The sequence below is a fragment of the Martes martes genome (genome assembly GCF_963455335.1).
Source record: "Martes martes genome assembly, chromosome: 15".
Classification (NCBI taxonomy): Eukaryota; Metazoa; Chordata; class Mammalia; order Carnivora; family Mustelidae; genus Martes; species Martes martes.
The window spans coordinates 26,508,650-26,526,758 of NC_137903.1; the positions used below are offsets into that span (position 1 = coordinate 26,508,650).

The 18,109-nt window shown below is 41.4% G+C and overlaps 1 protein-coding gene across 4 annotated transcripts in view; it reads right to left on the minus strand.

Moving 5' to 3' along the window:
• Positions 1 to 5,482: 5,482 nt before the first annotated feature.
• Positions 5,483 to 18,109, minus strand: part of ZC3H11A (zinc finger CCCH-type containing 11A) — a 41,304-nt gene continuing 28,677 nt past the window's right edge. For all 4 annotated transcript variants that reach the window (XM_080824924.1, XM_080824923.1, XM_080824922.1 and 1 more), the window contains 7 exons: positions 16,609 to 16,677; positions 11,578 to 12,081; positions 11,163 to 11,242; positions 9,508 to 9,838; positions 8,328 to 8,494; positions 7,886 to 7,953; positions 5,483 to 7,468 (listed from right to left, as the gene is read on the minus strand). In XM_080824924.1, the coding sequence (XP_080681050.1) occupies positions 7,210 to 7,468; positions 7,886 to 7,953; positions 8,328 to 8,494; positions 9,508 to 9,838; positions 11,163 to 11,242; positions 11,578 to 12,081; positions 16,609 to 16,677 (1,478 nt within the window). In that variant the 3' untranslated portion in view covers positions 5,483 to 7,209. The remainder of the gene's footprint in view (positions 7,469 to 7,885; positions 7,954 to 8,327; positions 8,495 to 9,507; positions 9,839 to 11,162; positions 11,243 to 11,577; positions 12,082 to 16,608; positions 16,678 to 18,109) is intronic.

An 18,109-nucleotide genomic window follows, 5' to 3' on the forward strand; every position in this document is an offset into this window, starting at 1 on the left:
GCCCCCCCTCTTGCCTGCCAGCCCTCAGCACTCAACTTGACCACCCCATAGGCACACAGGGCAACCTACTGCTCTGCCCGGTACTGGGGCTTCCAGGGGCTGCTGATGGCCTCAGAGGCCTCCTGGGGGAACTCAGAGGGCGGCAGCCTTGACGCCTCCATCAGTTGCCTTCTGTTGGGTCCCATGAAGACTGGGGCGGGGATTGGTAAATAAATGCCTTGTGGATCTTGCTGACAATTCTTAAAAAAAAAAAAAAAAAAAGTCCATATATGAGTGGATCTGTGTAGTTCTAACCGGTGTTGTTCAAGGTTCAAATGTCCCATCATTTCCATAAATTCATTAGGTAATGGAAGGTACTATGAAACCAGTTTCCCTTTTAAATTACAACTAATGAGGGGCGCCTGGGTGGCTCTGTGGGTTAAAGCCTCTGCCTTCGGCTCAGGTCATGGTCTCAGGGTCCTAGGATCGAGCCCCGCACTGGGCTCTCTGCTCAGCAGGGAGCCTGCTTCCTCCTCTCTCCCTGCTTGCCTCTCTGACTACTTGTGATCTCTATCAAATAAATAAATAAAATCTTTTAAAAAATTTATGACTAATCATAAAGTTCTTGCAAAATTTGAGATTTTCACGGTACTCCCAAGGTGTCTGCAAAATAGGCTAAGAATCACTGGTCCAAAGAGATATGCCCTGAGGGGTGCCTGGCTGGCTCATTCGATGGAGCGTGCAACTCTTGATCTTGGGGTTGTGAGTTCAAGCCCCATTTGGGGGTAATGATTACTTAAAAATAAAAAATTTTTTAAATGATTTTTTATTTATGTAGTTACAGAGAGAAAGACGGTAAGAGAGGAACATAAGCAGGGGGAGCAGGCCAGGGAGAAGCAGGCTTCCTGCAGAGCAGGAAGCCCCGATATGGGGCTCCATCCCATTTTTATTTTAAAAATAAAATCTTCAAGGGGCACCGGGGCAGCTCAGTGGGTTAAGCCTCTGCCTTTGGCTCAGGTCATGATCTCAGGGTCCTGGGATTGAGCCCCGCATCGGGCTCTCTGCTCAGCGGGGAGCCTGCTTCCCCCTCTCTCTCTCTGCCTGCCTCTCTGCCTACTTGTGATTTCTCTCTCTGTCAAATAAATAAATAAAATCCTAAATAAATAAAGTCTTCAAAAAACAACTACAAATACTGAAGATAAGAGAGTCAGCTCCAAGCTTCTTAAATACTGAAGAACATCCTTCCTTTCAACTTGAAGTTCCTTCCATCTCACAGCTTGCTGAATGGCTGTGATGGATACAACCCCAAAGAATGGGATTGCAGAGACAGGGGCCGCCGAGCAAAGATCAGCAACCCCTAACGTGGGTACGTGGGTCAAGAGCTTTTTCATTCATTCAGCAAATGTTTATTGAATGCCTTTTGTTATGGGCTGAAGCATGCTCCCTGAAATGTGTATGTTGAAGCTCTAACCCCCTAGCACGTCAGAATGTGACTGTAGGTGGAGACTGGCCCTTAAAGAGGTAATTAAGGTTAAATGAAGTCATATGGGTGGGCCCTAATCCAAGATGACTGGTGTCCTTATAGACCCATCAAAACGCAGACATGTACACGTAGAGGAAAGAGCACGTGAAGACATAGTGAGAAGGTGGCACCTGCAAACCAGAGAGAAGCCTCAGAAAAAAAATTTTCAAACACCTTGATCTTGGAGTTCTCGTCTCCAGAACTGTGAGAAAATAAATTTCTGTTGTTGAAACGGTCCAGGCTGTGGTATTTTGTTATGATACTAGGTACTGAGAATATAAAGGTTAGTAAGAATCTCAGTCTGTTTATAGTCTGCTGAGGAGGATGGACAGGTAAACAATTTTTACACATTGGGGTAAACAGTGTATGCCTGGTGGATGGCACCAAACCCCAGTTTGGGGAGAGGGAGAACAGGGTGTTGGGACAGTAGCCTGGAGGCCGTAGGATGTGGAGAGTTATCCAAAAAAAGAGACTTTTAGGGAGAAAACATTAACAAAGGCCAAGGGCTGGAGAAAGATCAGGGTTCCAGGGAAGTGGACAGCCTGTAGTTTTGCTGGAGTGGAGAGCATCACGGGTGAGGCAGGAGGCACCCGCCAGCCAGGCTGAGGGACTCTAATTGTGGAGGGAGAGGGGAGGACTGGAAGACTTTTCACAAGCAGTGACTCAGATTTTCAGTTAAAATAATCTTTGTTAAGTTTACACTAAAGCCAGGAATGGTTGACAGCAAACAGCCAGAATAAGACAGAGCAGAGTCTGAGAAGGTAGCGATGGGACAGTCAGAGGTCAATGAAAACAAACCTTGCCTGCTGTGTTGGCCTTGTTAGCAGCTCACACCATCTCCTTTGCTGAGCAAGCCACGCAGAACTCTGGCTCTCACCCCTCAAGGAAGCCTTCCCTTACCAGTTTCAGACTGACTTGTCATTCCCTCTGTAGCGTCGTCTACTTACATTTGCACCTACTTCATTCCTGATGCCTTCTGACGTACGTTTCCACTTCCTCGGCCAGTATTTCTTGGGCAGGGGTTCGCATTCTCCTGCTCACCCTGGCGGCAGTAGTGCTAAGTGATGGTTAGAAGTTAGCTTCTATTTTGAGCCTCTTCAAGGGATGGGAGTTCAAAATACTCTGCAGGCGTTCTGCTGATGTATTAATTTCAAATTTCCTCAGTTTTTCTAAGCTCGGCCACCCTCCTTGAGATCCCATCCCAAAGAAGGGACCTCCTTCACCATATGCACCTGTCAGGTAGAGGAATTCCTTCCATTCTGCTTCACCCTTCCCTTGAAATTTCTCCTTTGAGTCTTCTTGATCCAGCCAATTGCCTATTTCACTTATTTATTCAACAGACAAGAGGCTGTTTGAATATCTTTTCTTCTCTTTTTTCAGAGTCTGACTGGCTCTGCTTACCCTTACTCTTAACTCTACAGACTGTTGTCTTACTCCTGAGGACAAACCAGTCACGGAGTCAGAGACCAGAAAACCCAGGAACAGACGATGCCAAGTTTGAATCCATGACTTCTTACCCATCACCATAGATTCAGCCTCTAACACCTAAATACAACCTAAGTACTTTCTTCTTAGGCTCCCAGGAAATCTTGTGACTCCTTAATTAACTTTTGCTGATTCTTTGCTCATTTTATTGTACAATGTTAAGAAAATGGTCAGGATCAAGTGTTTTCTTTATGCTCAATGCCCTTAATGTCATTTTGCAAATTCAAGTCAGTTAGTGCACAGTTTGGAGAATAAGATATTAATGGGTTGTGGGAACTTGCAAAGATTTATCAAACAGCTTCCTAAAATCAGATTTAAGAAATAAAGAGCTCTTGAAAGTCAATGAATCAAACCCAATTGCACATAGGAATATACCTTCCTATCGTGAAACCTGACCACACAGACACTACGGTGGGGATACATAGCAGCGGTCTTCCAGGGCTGCAGAGCATGTTGTATCACGATGGATATGTGAATTAAGAGGTGCATAATAAATACTCAGTAAATGTTAACAGTTTTAAATATAAGACAGCAACTGGAGACCACCCGTTTCCTATTGCTAAGTTGACAAATCAAAAGTAATCCGTTTTAAAGAATTGCAGAAATATTCTGGCAAAACGAGGCCACAGTTCTAAAGAAGTAACATTGTACTTTGATAAACATAGATCAAAGGTTTTGTTTTTTTTTAAGATTTCATTTGACAGAGAGAGCGAGCACAAGCAAGGGCAGCAGCTGAGGGAGAGGGAGAAGGAGACTCCCCATTGAGCAAGGAGCCCGATGTGGGGCTTGATCCCAGGACCCTGGGATCATGACCTGAGCCAAAGGCAGACGCTTAATGATTGAGCCACCCACGTGCCCCTCAAATTTTATTTCTGAAATTGTATTATCAATCTTAGCTCTGTGGTGGTTTCCAAGATTGGAAAGGTGAAAATAAACTCTGTTCTGAGAGGACCTGTCAGAATTTGAAGTTATGGTCAGAACTTCAGGGATCATTTATCTTAAGACAAATACATGCGTCACCATCTATCTTGAGGTCTCTGGCTGGGGCCGGACTGCAACATTTGGCCTCTTCTCTTTTTTCTTTCTTTTTTTAAAAGATTATTTATTTTTCAGAGAGCAAGAGAGAAACCGGAGAGGGAGAAGCGGGCTCCCTGTTGAGCAAGGAGCCGGATGTGGGACTTGATCCCAGGAATCTGGGATCATGACTTGAGCTGAAGGCAGATGCTTAACTGACTGAGCCACCCAGGCATCCCCATTTGGGCCCTCTTCTGTTAAAATTGAAAACCGCCATCATTTAAAACCCAATATACTGGGGTGCCTGGGTGGCCCAGTTGGTTAAACATCTGCCTTCAGCTCAGGTCATGATCCCAGGGTTCTGGGATCGAGCCCTCTATCAGTCTCCCTGCTCAGTGGTGAGCCTGCTTCTCCCTCTTCCTCTGCCTGCTGCTCTGCCTACTTGTACTATCTGTGTCAAATAAATAAGAAAACCTTAAAAAAATACAGATTTTTTAAAAAAGATTATTTTAGAAAGAGAGGCTGTGCACGAAGGGGTTTAGGGTCAGAGGGAGAGAATCTCAAAGACTCCCTGCTAACGGGGGAGCCAGCCACCCAAGAGCCCCAATCTGTTTGCTTTTTGTTAAAAGTTGTACTTGTTTAGACTATTAGAAAAAATGTGTTCTTTGGTAGCCAACAAATTTGTATTTCCTTAAAAATTGGCACACTATTTAACACTTGGGACTTTCCTGAAAAATTTTTTAATATAACTTCAGGCTTCAAAGCTCTTAATTGAATCCATCTACCACCACTTCTCAAACCTCTCTCCTTTAAAAAAAAATTAATGGCATTGGGGTCCTCGGGTGGCTCAATCATTAAATGTCTAATTCTTGATTTTGGCACAGGTCTTAATCTCAGGGTCATGAGATGAAGCCCTGCATCAGGGTCTGCTTGGGATTCTCTCTCCCCCTCTGCCCATCTCCCTGCTGGCGTGCACACACCCTTTTTCTAAAATCTTTTTTTTTTTTTTTAAGATTTTATTTATTTGACACAGAGACACACAACAAGAGAGGGAACACAAGCAGGGGGCATGGGAGAGGGAGAAGAGGCTTCCTGGGGAGCAGTCCAACGCGGGGCTCGATCCCAGGACCCTGGGATCATGACCTGACCCGAAGGCAGACACTTAACAACTGAGCCACCCAGGCGTCCCATAAATCTTTTAAAAAAATTAATGGCATTACCTGAGCTACAAGGATACTGATTCTATATTAGTGCTGGGTAAAAAAATCCTCCCATTTAATAATATTCTTTCCTGAAGTATATGTGGCTAAAACAGCACACTTGTAAGTTTGGCAATACGTCCTTGTGAGAAGTTTCTAAAGCCACACAGTTATCTGTGAAATTCGAGCATTTACACAAGAGACCAACAACATTCTGACTGGACCCCCATCGAGGCAGATCCTAGGCTGAAGGGATGTATGACCATTTAACTCACGACGTCCAGACTTTCCTACACCAGTTTTATTTAAAACACAAATAAGTATTTCTCTTTCTTGTAATGGCAAATGGTTCAAATAATGCTGAACATGAATCATTGACTAATACAAGGACTTTAAATATGAAACAAAATTATTTTTAAAAAAGCAAAAGGATAAAGGTTATATACAAAAGGGACCTGGAATCTTTAAGTGGATTCCAAAAATGAAATGAGTAGAAAATCTGTGGTGAAACCAGAACATTCCACCCCTGCTTTGGAGAAGGGCTATTATACAACATTCAGTCAGCTGAAGATGGATTGGTGGAGAGGTGTCTATACATAAATTTCAAGTCATTTTTGCTTGTGCAGAATCATCCAGATCTTCCCAAGACTGAACGGGCAGTCCTGTGGCTTTCTTCCGTTTCCATGTTCCCAACAAGGCTATGTGAGGTGCAACTCTTGATGAGCCGCTTACAACAGCAGTTCCTTAGGAGCCAACGCGACAGGTGGACCAGATTTCCCTATGAGAAACAGAACTGGCCACCTACAGCAAAATTGCAAATCGGACAAGTCCTTCTTTCCTCTTCCTTCTGATTATGTACAATACGTCTCCTTTCAAGACTCTTATCCCCATCATACTCGTTCCTTCACAAGTCTAAACCTTGAGGTGGTATGAAGGAGACTGACATCAAGAAAAGAAAATTCAATTCAGAAATGAAGAAAACTGGAAGGTATACAATACACCCCCAGAGCATCTCAATCACCCCCGCTACAGTACAATTCAGGGTACTGCTACAGTCCAGAGACAAATACTGGCAGCTTGGAGGAGTTATTTTTTTTCCCTCTGGTGGTTAATGGGCACCAAATAAATACTGGGCAAGAGGAGTTTGCTGGGAGAGTTAGAATAAAAAATTAACCGATTTTAATCCCTGTGATAATTCAATGCCAGTAGGAGGCAAGTACTGAAGAAGAGAAGGGACAACTTTCATGCTAAAAAAAGAATTCCTCTAATTATGTCACCATCTCTTATTAAGAATCCAGGGGATCCCAGAAATAGAAAATTAGTTTCAGAGGACCCCTGAGGCACTTTAAAGCCTTAAAAAAATTACAGTAATAATAAATTAGCTATTGCTCTTCAGAGGCTTACAGAGCAGCAGAAGCATGGAAATCAGGTTGAAAAAGTTATGTCCGGATTATGAGCTTCCGGAGTTGCTCAGCCTTCTCTAAAGCTTAGTTGAATCTCCAAATACTTTTAAAAAGACATACAATTTAACGCAGACGGAGTGGATCTTTTGTTTAGTGATAGAGCGAAATTTGGTCCTTACTGGCAGCAGCTGGTCTTCATCCTTTTCAAACTCAGGTTACATTAATAAGTACATTAAGACAATACATAAAAGAAATACTACAGCAAAAGGGGGGGGGAAAAAGCCCAAACTGACAAACACCTCAAGGAGTCACTAAGTTCTCTTGCACCCTTCGACTTGGATCTCCCTCTCAGTTTTTTTGTGGAGAGGTGTAAGACAGAACATTTTTCTCACAGATGCTAAACCATGGCATCAAATGGACAAAATGGTTATCGAGGGACTTTAAAAATCTGACCCCAAGGAATCCAGGACACATACAGGTAATTCAGAGGTATACTTCTGATTTGGGGCAAATGCTAGACTAAAGAAATGATCATCTTGGGTAAATGTTATAATAGATGAAACTAAGTCCAGTTGTTTTTTTTTTTTTTTTAAATGTTCTACCGCCTTCAGCTATCAATCATCTCTGACAGCTCAAGCAGAAGGTCGTCTTCATCTTTCCCAGGATCCAAGTCGATCTCAGCTTCTAATTTGCCTCCTGAAATCTCCCATATTAGTTTCTCAAAATCATCCTCCACAGAAAGCGGGGGCTTTCCTGTCGAGGTGGAGCTGAGTCGGCGAGTTTTCGTGGCCATCTGAGAAGAGGAAGGGCCAGATACTTCTGGTGGGGAGGAATCTGAAGAGGACTGGGTTGGAGGCAACACAAGACTGCAAGGGAAAAAACCCAAAAGATTATTAGAAACCTGCCCTTTGTTGATGGTTGACTGAATGGTCCTGCGTGGTCTCAGGAACAGTTAGCAAAGAGTCATCTCTGATAATAAAATACAGATACTGATTTGAGATAAGGCATTTTCAACTTTTCTAAGAACCATTCCAACAGATATTTAAAATACTGTAAAAATAATGCAGTCAATATATAAACAGCGGCACCTAAGGAGAACAGCAACCCTGCATGAATGTTTTCTTGTAGTTAATTAGAAGTTTAGCAGATTTATTTAAGTTGGCTATTAAGTTGGTGTGAGTGGCTAAGCTGGACATGTTTGAAGATTTATTTAAGCACTGTCATTCTCTAGAGCGCATCAATAGTGGCCTAAAGTTTGGTTAAGAAGAACTGCAAGGTATTACCTGTCTCTAGGTTTTTCCATCTCAGGCACAGTGACTGATTTGTCCTCGGAAAGGAGTGGGACAACTGCCTAAAAGTAAAAGGAAGGTAATTCAGTGGGAGTCAGGCTTTTTTTATTTGAGCATATTCATTTACTTTGCCACTTTCTTAGAATCATGGTTATCATCATTCCGTAAGCTTGGAAATCCAAGAATAAGTAATCTAAATGTTGAGTACAGAAATAAGCCAAGTATCTTGCCCCCCATAAGAATTAGTTAAAAAAAAAAATTCCATTCTGCCACTCCACAAATGTCTGTGAATGTAAAATACAGTAGCAACCTAAATAACTAAGATGCTTTGGAAAGGGCAGAAGTAGCACACGGACAGAGACCGCTAGCAGAGTGACTGCTCCCTGCTTTCCTGCCACACTGTGCAAAACACCACCTAGTCAGATCTACTTCTTACCACAGCTGCTTTTTTGGTGGGGCTTTCCTGCAGGACGCTGCTGGAGCTGAGCGGCTTCACAGCTGCAATGACAGCAGGGTGGACCTCCACTGCCTTGCGTTTGGGGGCCAGTTTGGGGGATGATACAACTTTAACCACAGATGGCTTCACATTGACTTTGGGTTTAGCTACAAGGGACAGAAAATATCTGATTAACAGCTAGAATAATTTCTCTTTTACACGGAGAATAACTTTAGAATATCTAAATTCCTTCGCAATACTAGAAATACCATACACACCCCCAAACTGAAAATAATCCATAAACAATGTGCACTACAATGTGGCCATAAGGTGTCTACTCAAATCATTCTTTTCACTGGCTCTTGACTTCGCTACTGTTCTTCCATTCCCTGGTGTTTTTCTTCTTCAAAACCAGAGGAAAGATGCACCACAAAGAGTTTTTATCCCCCCACTGAGGTATAATTGACATATAACATGGTATTAGTTTTGGGTATACAACATAATGATCTAATATTTGTATATATCATGACTACACGATAGCCACAGTAAGTCTAGTTAATCCATTACCATACGCAGTTACATTTTTTTGTGTGTGAGCACTTTTAAGATCTACTCTCCTAGCAACTTTTGAATATGCAATACAGTATTGTTAACTGTAGTCACCATGCTATGTTACGTCCCCACGACTTACTTAAAAATATGGAATGCTTCATGAATTTGTGTATCATTCTTGCAAAGGGGGCCATCCTAATCTTCTCTGGGGCATTCCAATTTTAGTATATGTGCTGCCAAAGTGAGCTTTAAACAAAGCTTTTATTTTTTTAAAAAAGATTTTATTTTTAGAGAGTGGGCGAGCAGGGGAAGGTGGGGGGTAGGCACAGACTCCCCACTAAGCACGGAGCCTGATGCGGGACTCAATCCCTGGACCTTGGGATCATGACATGAGCCCAAGGCTTAATTGACTAAGCCACCCAGGTGCCCTTAGACAAAGCTTTTTAAACAGCAATTTTAAATTCTGAGAAAGAAGATTTGTCCTTTTAAGTACAATTATCAGAAATACTACTTTTCACCTATGTGACAAGTATACAACACAAATGGAATTTAACTTGTTGCTAGGGAGTTACTAGAAACTTGGTAATTTTCAAATCCTAAAGCAAGACACATTAGAAAAACGACTTACCTTTGCTCCGTTTTTCCAAGCTCTGTGCTGCACACTTCACATTCAATATCGAGTCCCCAGTGCCTGAGGTTTCCATCTCTGCCTTTGGGGACGACTTTGTGGAAGGCCGCTTTGCCAGGTGCCGTGTGAGGCCCGGCACAGGGGTGAGCACTGGCTTCTCTCCTATCTGAGTATTGCAAGAGTCTACGTCTCCCCGGAGAGGTGTCAGAACTGATTTCTCCTTCTGTGAGGTTCCCCTCTCCAGCTGTTTCTGCATGTGCTTCTCTCTCATGGTCTCACATCTCTTGACTTGAATTTTAGTAATGCCAACTCCTGTGGTCTCTTCTGAAACCTGAGCGTAAATTTAAATGAAAGACTTAAAATTCGATACCTCTAACAATCTGTATGATAATTATTATTTGTAAGTTACCAGGCTTTATAGCTCAATTAAAATAACAACCGAAAAAAAACTTGGGGTCCCTGGCTGACTCAGTTGGTAGAGCAAGTGACTCTTGATCTCGAGGTTGTGAGTTCGAGCGCCACGCTGGGTGTAGAGGTTACTTAAAAAATAAAATCTTAAAAACAAAACAAAACAAAAAATTTGTTTAAAAGAAAAATAAATATGTCAATTTTATCTCAATTAAGAAAATCTTGTTTATAATTTACTGGGCTGACATCCATGTCAAGCAAAGTTAAACATGATCTAAAACACAAGAGCTTTTGCTCTTTGATATTAAATAGAAAATACCTAGCTGAAGATGAAAGTTAAAGATGTATGAAACAATGAAAACCCCAATTTTGTAGGCATAGACAATCATGACCCTAAGTCAGATACAAATGCCTCCTAAATAATCAGATACTTGCACCAAGATTTATATACAATGATGTTCATTACTTTGTGTAAAGCAGAATCTAAATGTCCAGAAGCAGACTATACTGACACAATAGAACATTATGTGGTCAGTAAAAATAAACATCCCAAAGAATTATGAATACAGCAAAAATAAAGCAGGCTGCTAAGTGTTACACTATGGAGGTCTCAATTACTTTCTAAACATGAGTTAGACAATGAACAAGTTCACATACGTATGTACATAAATCAAAGACTTGAGAAAAACACATAAAAAAAAAAAGCTAATGGTTGTTGTCTCTGAGTTGCACAATTATAGGGTTTTAATTCTTTTAAAAGATAAAAGTCCCCAACTTTTGTACAGTGAGTGCCATTATGCTTAGTTTAAAAAAAAAAAAAAAAAACTTTAAGGGGCAAAGAACAAATAAAAACACAAGTACAAAAAATTCTCATAGAAAAGTATAAGCATAGGGTGCCTGGGTGGCTCAATCGTTGGGCATCTGCCTTTGGCCCAGGTCACGATCCTACGGTCCTGGGATCAAGCCCACGCTGGGTTCCCTGCTCAGCAGGGAGCCTGTTTCTCCCTCTCCCTCTGCCTGCTGTTCCCCCTACTTGTGCGTGCTCTCTCTTTGTCAAATAAATAAAATCTTAAAAAAAAAAAAGATGAAATTTATATTAAAAAAAGTATAAGCATAACTGTTTACCTAATTTATTATTAAAGCATTAAAAAGAAATTTATTAGCTAAAACCAAAAGGCACATTTTATCATTCATCTGGCCTTCGCCTGCCATGAACAAAACCATGAAATGATCCTAAATAAACTCACCTCTTTAGCTTCTGTTCTATTAACACCGCTCTGGGAAGCAATTTCACTCCCTTCTTGTAGTTTCTTCTCTTCTTTTATACCTATATTCACATTAAACCCACCATTAATTATTTCATTTAGGCTGCAACTTCATGAACAGATGAAAGCGAAACTTTTCTTAATGAAAATAAAGCTAAGATAGGACAAAGTGGATGAAGCCCATTCGTCCTCATAAAGTTTCAAAACACACCTTAAAATATCAAAGGTCTATATAATAGCGCTCCTGCAAAGAAAGAGCTTAACTGCACTTGACCCAGTGGTCTTCGAAAGTGATCTGAGTAAAGTTCTCACAGAACCCCTAGGAAAATCCTGAGCCAATACTGCCCTTTGAAATATGATCCGGGGAAATGGTACTACAGACCAACTGTGGTGTTACCTGTTTTTTTTGTGATTCGGAGAAGCCGCCTTGCCCCTGGGGTGGCCTCAGGCTGAGGCTGGGAGCTGGTGCTGCTCTCAGAGCTCTGCTGTACCCGCAGTGCCTTCTCCTGTTTAATTTCCTCCAGCGTCTTGATGTGCACCTCCTGCATAGACTTCGCTCTACCTGCAGGCTCCTCTGATTGTCCTTTGCTGGTAACTACAGGTGGCAAAACCACTGTTTTTTTAATTTCACTATCTGTCTTTAGCTTGATGCAAGTTACATCCTTTTTGCTTTTTTGTCTCTCTGCTTCCTGCTGCCGATGTTTCTTTTCAGCCAGGACCTCAGAGAAGGTTTTGATTCTGATGGTGGAGGGGCTTCTTGTTCCTAAAGTAGCATCATCAACTTTTGAAGGTCCTTCGGTCTTCAGTTTAGGTTGCAATTCTCCACGTTTCTGACTAGCTTTTTCAAGAAGAATTTCTTCTAATGTCTTCACATGGATTTCACCAACTTTAGTGCCTCGCTCTGTTTTCACGGGGAGGGAGAAACAAGTCACTGTATTTAGAGCTCACCGCTTAACCACTTATGCTCTGTCTATTCTTAGATCAGGGCAGCGTCCTAACAGAGCGCTATCTTGTAGGCAGGTAATTAAAATGATCAAAGCATATTAGTTTCAATTTCAGTTTTAAAATACTGCACGTTTCAGGTAGTGGACCTCAAAGAAAACTCTTAGGTGGCAAAAATTTGTTGGGGTTCTAGTCAAAAGCTTATCCCTGAAGAATCTCAAAGCCATTAATTAGTTGGAGACGGCTGTCATTGTAAATCTTAACAAAATGGCAATGAATTAATTCTTCCATTCATTATAAACATGTGCTGGACACTGTGCTAGAAATATAATGATAAGACACAGTCTCTGACCCCATGTAGTTTACAATATGATAATAGTAACTTTGTGGGTTTTGTCTTTTTTTAAAGTAAGCTCTAGGCCCAATGGGGCTTGAACTCATGATCTTGAGATCAAGAGCTGCACTGCATGCCCTACTGCCTGAGCCAGCCAGGAACCCCAATAATGACAACTTTCATACAGGAAATAGAATACTACAAAGGAGCAAGAACCCCAGCCTTTGTCTAAGAATTGGTTGAGGCAATCTTTTCAGAGGAAGTAATGTTTAAGTGATATTTGAAGGATGAACAGAAGTAAAACAGGTAACAAGACAGAAGAAAAATGGGGAAGGCCCAGAGACTGGCATGCTACTGAAGAGCTATTTTTAATGATATGTTAGTCATTCTATATCTGTTTAAAGAGCAACTTTCACACTTGACAGATATGCTCATCTTTACTGAGGGCTAAAAGAAATAATGAAGTGATGTGGGAAAAACAAGAAAAATATGGAGATTGTACACACACATTTGTTAACTAAAAGACAGCTTTTTTTTTTTTAAGATTTTATTTTTTTATTTTGGAAAGAGAGAGAGGGAGAGAGCACGAGGAGGGGAAAGGGGCAGAGGGAGAGGGAGAAGCAAATTCCCTGCTTAGCAGGGAGCCTGCCCCAGGACTTGATCCCAGGACCATGAGATCCTGACCTGAGCTGAAAGGCAGACTTAACCGACTGAGCCACCCAGGCGCCCCTGATTAACAGCTTTTAATGAAAGATCCAAAACAAAAACTATCCTTTAACAACCTTAAACACATCATGTTTGGTTTCACCTTCTGATCTTTTGAAAGTGCTACGCCTTCTACAGAGAATGTGCCCTATTGGTCTCATTCTCTTGCTGCCTAGTTTTAACTAAGTTCGATTTAGAACCTGACACCCACCAATCTAGTTTATTTCTCTGATCACAGCACTGCTCCCACAGTACTGCAATGTCCTGCATTTCCAGCCATACTAGATACTTCATGAAAACCGACTAAATGTAATTATCGGAAATATTTTAGTATATAACGGTACATAGGAAGCACTCAAAAAGATACTGAATTACTTCCTTAGGCTTTAAAAAAAATTTTTTTTCCACTTAAAGATGGCGGATTGATTTCAAAGTTACCACTCCAAGGAATTGTGTGAATGGTTGAAGATCTTATTTCCCCACTCTACCAAAATTTTATCAAAACAATAGAGAAGACATTAAAAGTAGAATAAATCCACAATAGCAGTGGAAAATAAGCTGCCATTGACAGACATAAATCTTGACGGACTTCTGAGAGAAGACAGCAGCTACATGAATTTACAGAAAAATAGAAAAAGAACAAATGAAACTGCAGGATTGAGACCTGTTCTTCCCAGCAGCCAAAGAAAACTGCCTAACTAGTAAGAAAAGCAACCGTGGGTAGAAATATAAGGATGCCATATAGCATAGGTGGACCAGTCATGACCACCTCCTGGGAACTGCTCCCTGGAAAGAGGAGAATCTGCTGGGAAGGGGAGCGATTTAGGAGGCTGGGGTTGAAGGGAGAAGATGAACAAATGCCAAGCAGAAAAACAACAGGGGAGAAGAGGAAAAAGGAAAGCAAAGGAAGGAAAGAATCTTTCTTACTGTGGCAATGGTATGGGCCCCCAGACTTCTAGCCTGCAACCCACACAAGCTGCCTTTTATTTTTATTTTTTTAAAGATTTTATTTATTTGACAGACATAGCACAAGTAGGCGGAGAGGCAGGCAGAGGGAGAGGTAGAAGCAGACTCCCCGCTGAGCAGAGAGCCTGATGCAGGGCTTGATCTCAGAACCCTGGGATCATGACCTGAGCCGAAGGCAGACGCTTAACCAAATGAGCCACCCAGGTGCCCCCTGCAAGCTGCCTTTTAGCATGCCCTTCCCAACTCAGGCAGCCCTCACCTGTGCCTCCCAGTCAGAAGAGAGGACCACTTGGGAGTAAGACCTTTAGAACCGCCACAGGAAACCCAAGTGCTATGAAACAACATCATTAAAAGTGGATCAAAACAAACAAGTGATGGAGATGACAAAATAATACACTTTTTTTTTCTCTTTTTAAACGATTCCAAGGAGAAACTCTAGGGGAGCCCGAAATCAGGCTATAAAACAGGGAGAAAACAGAGACAAGGGAAAAAAAGGTCTTTGGAAGATAAACACACAGGTGCACTTGGGGTACCTGGGTGGCTCAGTTGTTAAGCATCTGCCTTTGGCTCAGGTCATGATCCCAGGCTCCTGGGATCAATACCAGCATCGGGCTCCCTGCTCAGTGGGGAGCCTGCTTCTCCCTCTCCCACTCCCCCTGCTTGTGTTTCCTCTCGCTCTGTCAAATAAATAAGTCTTCAAAAACAAATAAACAAGACACAGATGCACAAATAAACCCTACCAAAGGAACTGAAAAGCATCAAAAAGACAAGGCTGGTCAAAAATCAGCCATCTAGAAGAGGCCTGGCAGACTACAGCAGATGGGCCCACTGTGGCCACAGCCTCTATCATGTAAATACAGCTTGATTAGGATGCAGCCGCGCAGACACACGGATGGACAGACGTACTGCACAGGACTGCTTTTGCATGACGATGGCACAGTGCAGTAGCTGTGAGGAGACTGCAGCGCCAAAACCGAAAACATTTACTATCTGACCTTCCACAAATAGTCTGTCAATTCCTGACCTAGATAATAAGGCCAAGCAAAGACCAGAGAACGTGAGGCAAAAATCAAAACCAAACAAAGAGACAAACAAAAAGCCAAGGAGTGGAGAGCATGACAGCAAGGTTAAAAGAGACGTGAAGCCTATGTCCGGCCATTCCAGCTTCTGTCTGGTAAGAACGCACAGAGAAACCAAAGGAAGTATGGGAAGACATACTCAGAAATGAGAGCAATGTTTTCTAGAACTAAGTCCTCAGATTTGAAGGGCCCACTGAACACTGGGCTGAATAAACCAAAAGTGCCACGTTTAGACCTACTGTACTAAAATTCCAAAACAGTAGGGAGGAATACAGAGAAAATTCTAAAAGTTTCTGAAGAATAAACCCAGGTTCTTTACAAAAGGGTAGGAATGTTTGACATCAGACTCTCCTTTTATGATGCTGGTAAAAATCTTAATATACAAAACAGATAAGGATAGGATGAAAAAACAAAAACACAGGCTAACACCATTCATAAACATAGACATAAAAATTAAAAAGCAGCAAACTGAGGGGCGCCAGCCTGGCTCAATCAGAAGAGTGAGGTACAAAAGAACAGGATGGCTGGGGTACAGGTTCATTTTACTGTTCTTTAAACTATATACATATAAACACTAAGTGGTTAGATCTTATGATTTAAAAGCGTTAAAAATCAGAGTACAGGAAGAGTGTAGAATATAGAGAAGAAAATTATTTTGGTGTATTTTTTGCAGTGTTTTCCCCAGGCATGTATTTTTATCTTTACAGAAGTGGAATCATCTCATACACAAGGATGTCATTTCTGAGAACGAGTTTTTACAATAAGAAAATAAGCTTCATCACCCCTACAAAATAAGGTTCTTACCCTAAATCCAAAGGTCAAAAGCAGTATGTGTTCTTTTGTAACCTTTCTTCATTCAATACGAGGTGAGAAGTTTTTCAAATCATTATTGTTCAAAATATGACTTGTGACAATAATTATTTTTGTACATAAGCACCTTAGTTGAATTTTTGTTGGATATTTAGGTAGTTTCTAGTTTCTAGCTACTAATGCTATGGTGAAGTCATCATTTCGCCATCTTTTAAGAGGAGGATTCATGGGGCACCTGGGTGGCTCAGTCAAACATCTGCCTTTGGTGCAGGTCATGATTTCCAGATCCTGGGATTGAGTCCCTGGGCAGACTTCCTGCTCGGCAGGGAGTCTGCTTCTCTCTCTCTCCCTCCCCACCCCCTGCCCCTCACCACTACTCATTCTTTCTCTCTCTCTCCAATAAATAAGATCTTAAAAGAAGAACTCATACTAGTGAGTTGTCAATTACTTTAAAAAAATATATAAAACCACAAAAACCACAAGACCTAACCTAACCACAAGTCCTAACCTAACAAGAAAATAAATCAGAGAAAAAGTAAAGATAGTTACAGGAAGGAAAAAATATCAGAAGCTGGTCTTAGGGTTTACTTACCTGCTGCCTCCTCACTGTTGGGACCAGCTGACATGCCTAATCGCTCCTTCAGAGACTTGGAAACGTGAACTGTAAAAAAACATATTTTAAAAAACCAAAAGTTGAACAGAGACCTTTTTTTTCAAAGTTCACAAATTAGGCTTATGTTTGTCTTCTAACGCAAATACTTAAAAAAAAAAAAATCTCCTGAGGTCTTAAAATTTTTCTTTTCCACAGAACAAGACCTCTGCGAATCATGGATTCCCTAGAGCACTTGGGAAGGCTTAAAAAAATATAATCTTTTTTTAGATCTGAAAAGCAAAAACTATTGAATTCAGGGAAATAATTTTTTTTCTTTAAAGATTTTACTTATTTATTTGACAGAGACAGACACAGCAAGAGAGGGAACACAAGTAGGGGAAATGGGAGGGGGAGAAGCAGGCTTCCCACTGAGCAGGGAGCCTAATGCGGGGCTCAATCCCAGGACCCTGGGTTCATGACCTGAGCAGAAGGCCAACGCTTAATAACTGAGCCACCCAGGTGCCGCTCAGGGAAATAATTTTTTTATTACTATACAAACTTTTATACTCTTAATGGCATTAAAAGGCTCCCCCAATCTATTTAAAATGTAGTTTTTAGTTATGAAAATTTTTAGTATAATCAATAGGCAAGGAGAAAAAGGTTATGACTACAAAGAAAAAGTAAACTGTTTGCTCTGAGAATCCAAAAAAGCTGTTATTTTCATCCTAGATGAAAACATCTACTCATCAAAGCCTCTTGGGCTACAGGGAAAGTGGAAAAAAGTTTCTCATCTTCAAGAGAAGTTAAAACTAAACAGAATAAAAGGGAAACCCCCCCACCTACTCTTTTAGTGATTAACACCAATGTTTCACTGCCAAGTCATAAAAGGAAAACAAATTCCAACCTTGACTTCTTCCTATAAATAGAACTTCAACCACGTAGTCATTCTAACTCCCAAATATCTCTCAGTTTAGTCCACATCTCTCCATACCAACTTTTAAGAATACTAAATCTATGCCACTAACTCCTCTTGTCTAGATTATTTTATAACAGGCTGCTAACTCATATCCTGGATAGCACTTTTGTCCTTCTAACCTTTTTCCATATTTTAGGCAGGCCGATGGTTCTAAAAGGCAAATCTGAGCTTCTGATCCTTGTTCATAACCTTCCCAAGGTTTGCTACTAAGCCCAAACTCTCTACTATGGCTTAAAAGGCTCCAAATGATCTAAGTCTTTCCTCCTCTCCAGTCACCATGTTCTTTACCCCAATTCTATGTTTCAACCACATTCAGTCCCTTGAGTACAACTTGCTTTCTTAGCTCTGTGCCTTTGCATATATTTTTCTCTCTGCCTCGGCATAGCCTCTGGTCCTTCAACATTACCTGCCTATTCCTAACTCATGTTTCTGGTCTAGGTTTCAATATAATTTGCCCTGGGGACCCTTTCCTGACAGATGGTAAGAGGCGCCCTTCTTGTGTGCTCCCATAACACTGTGTACTTT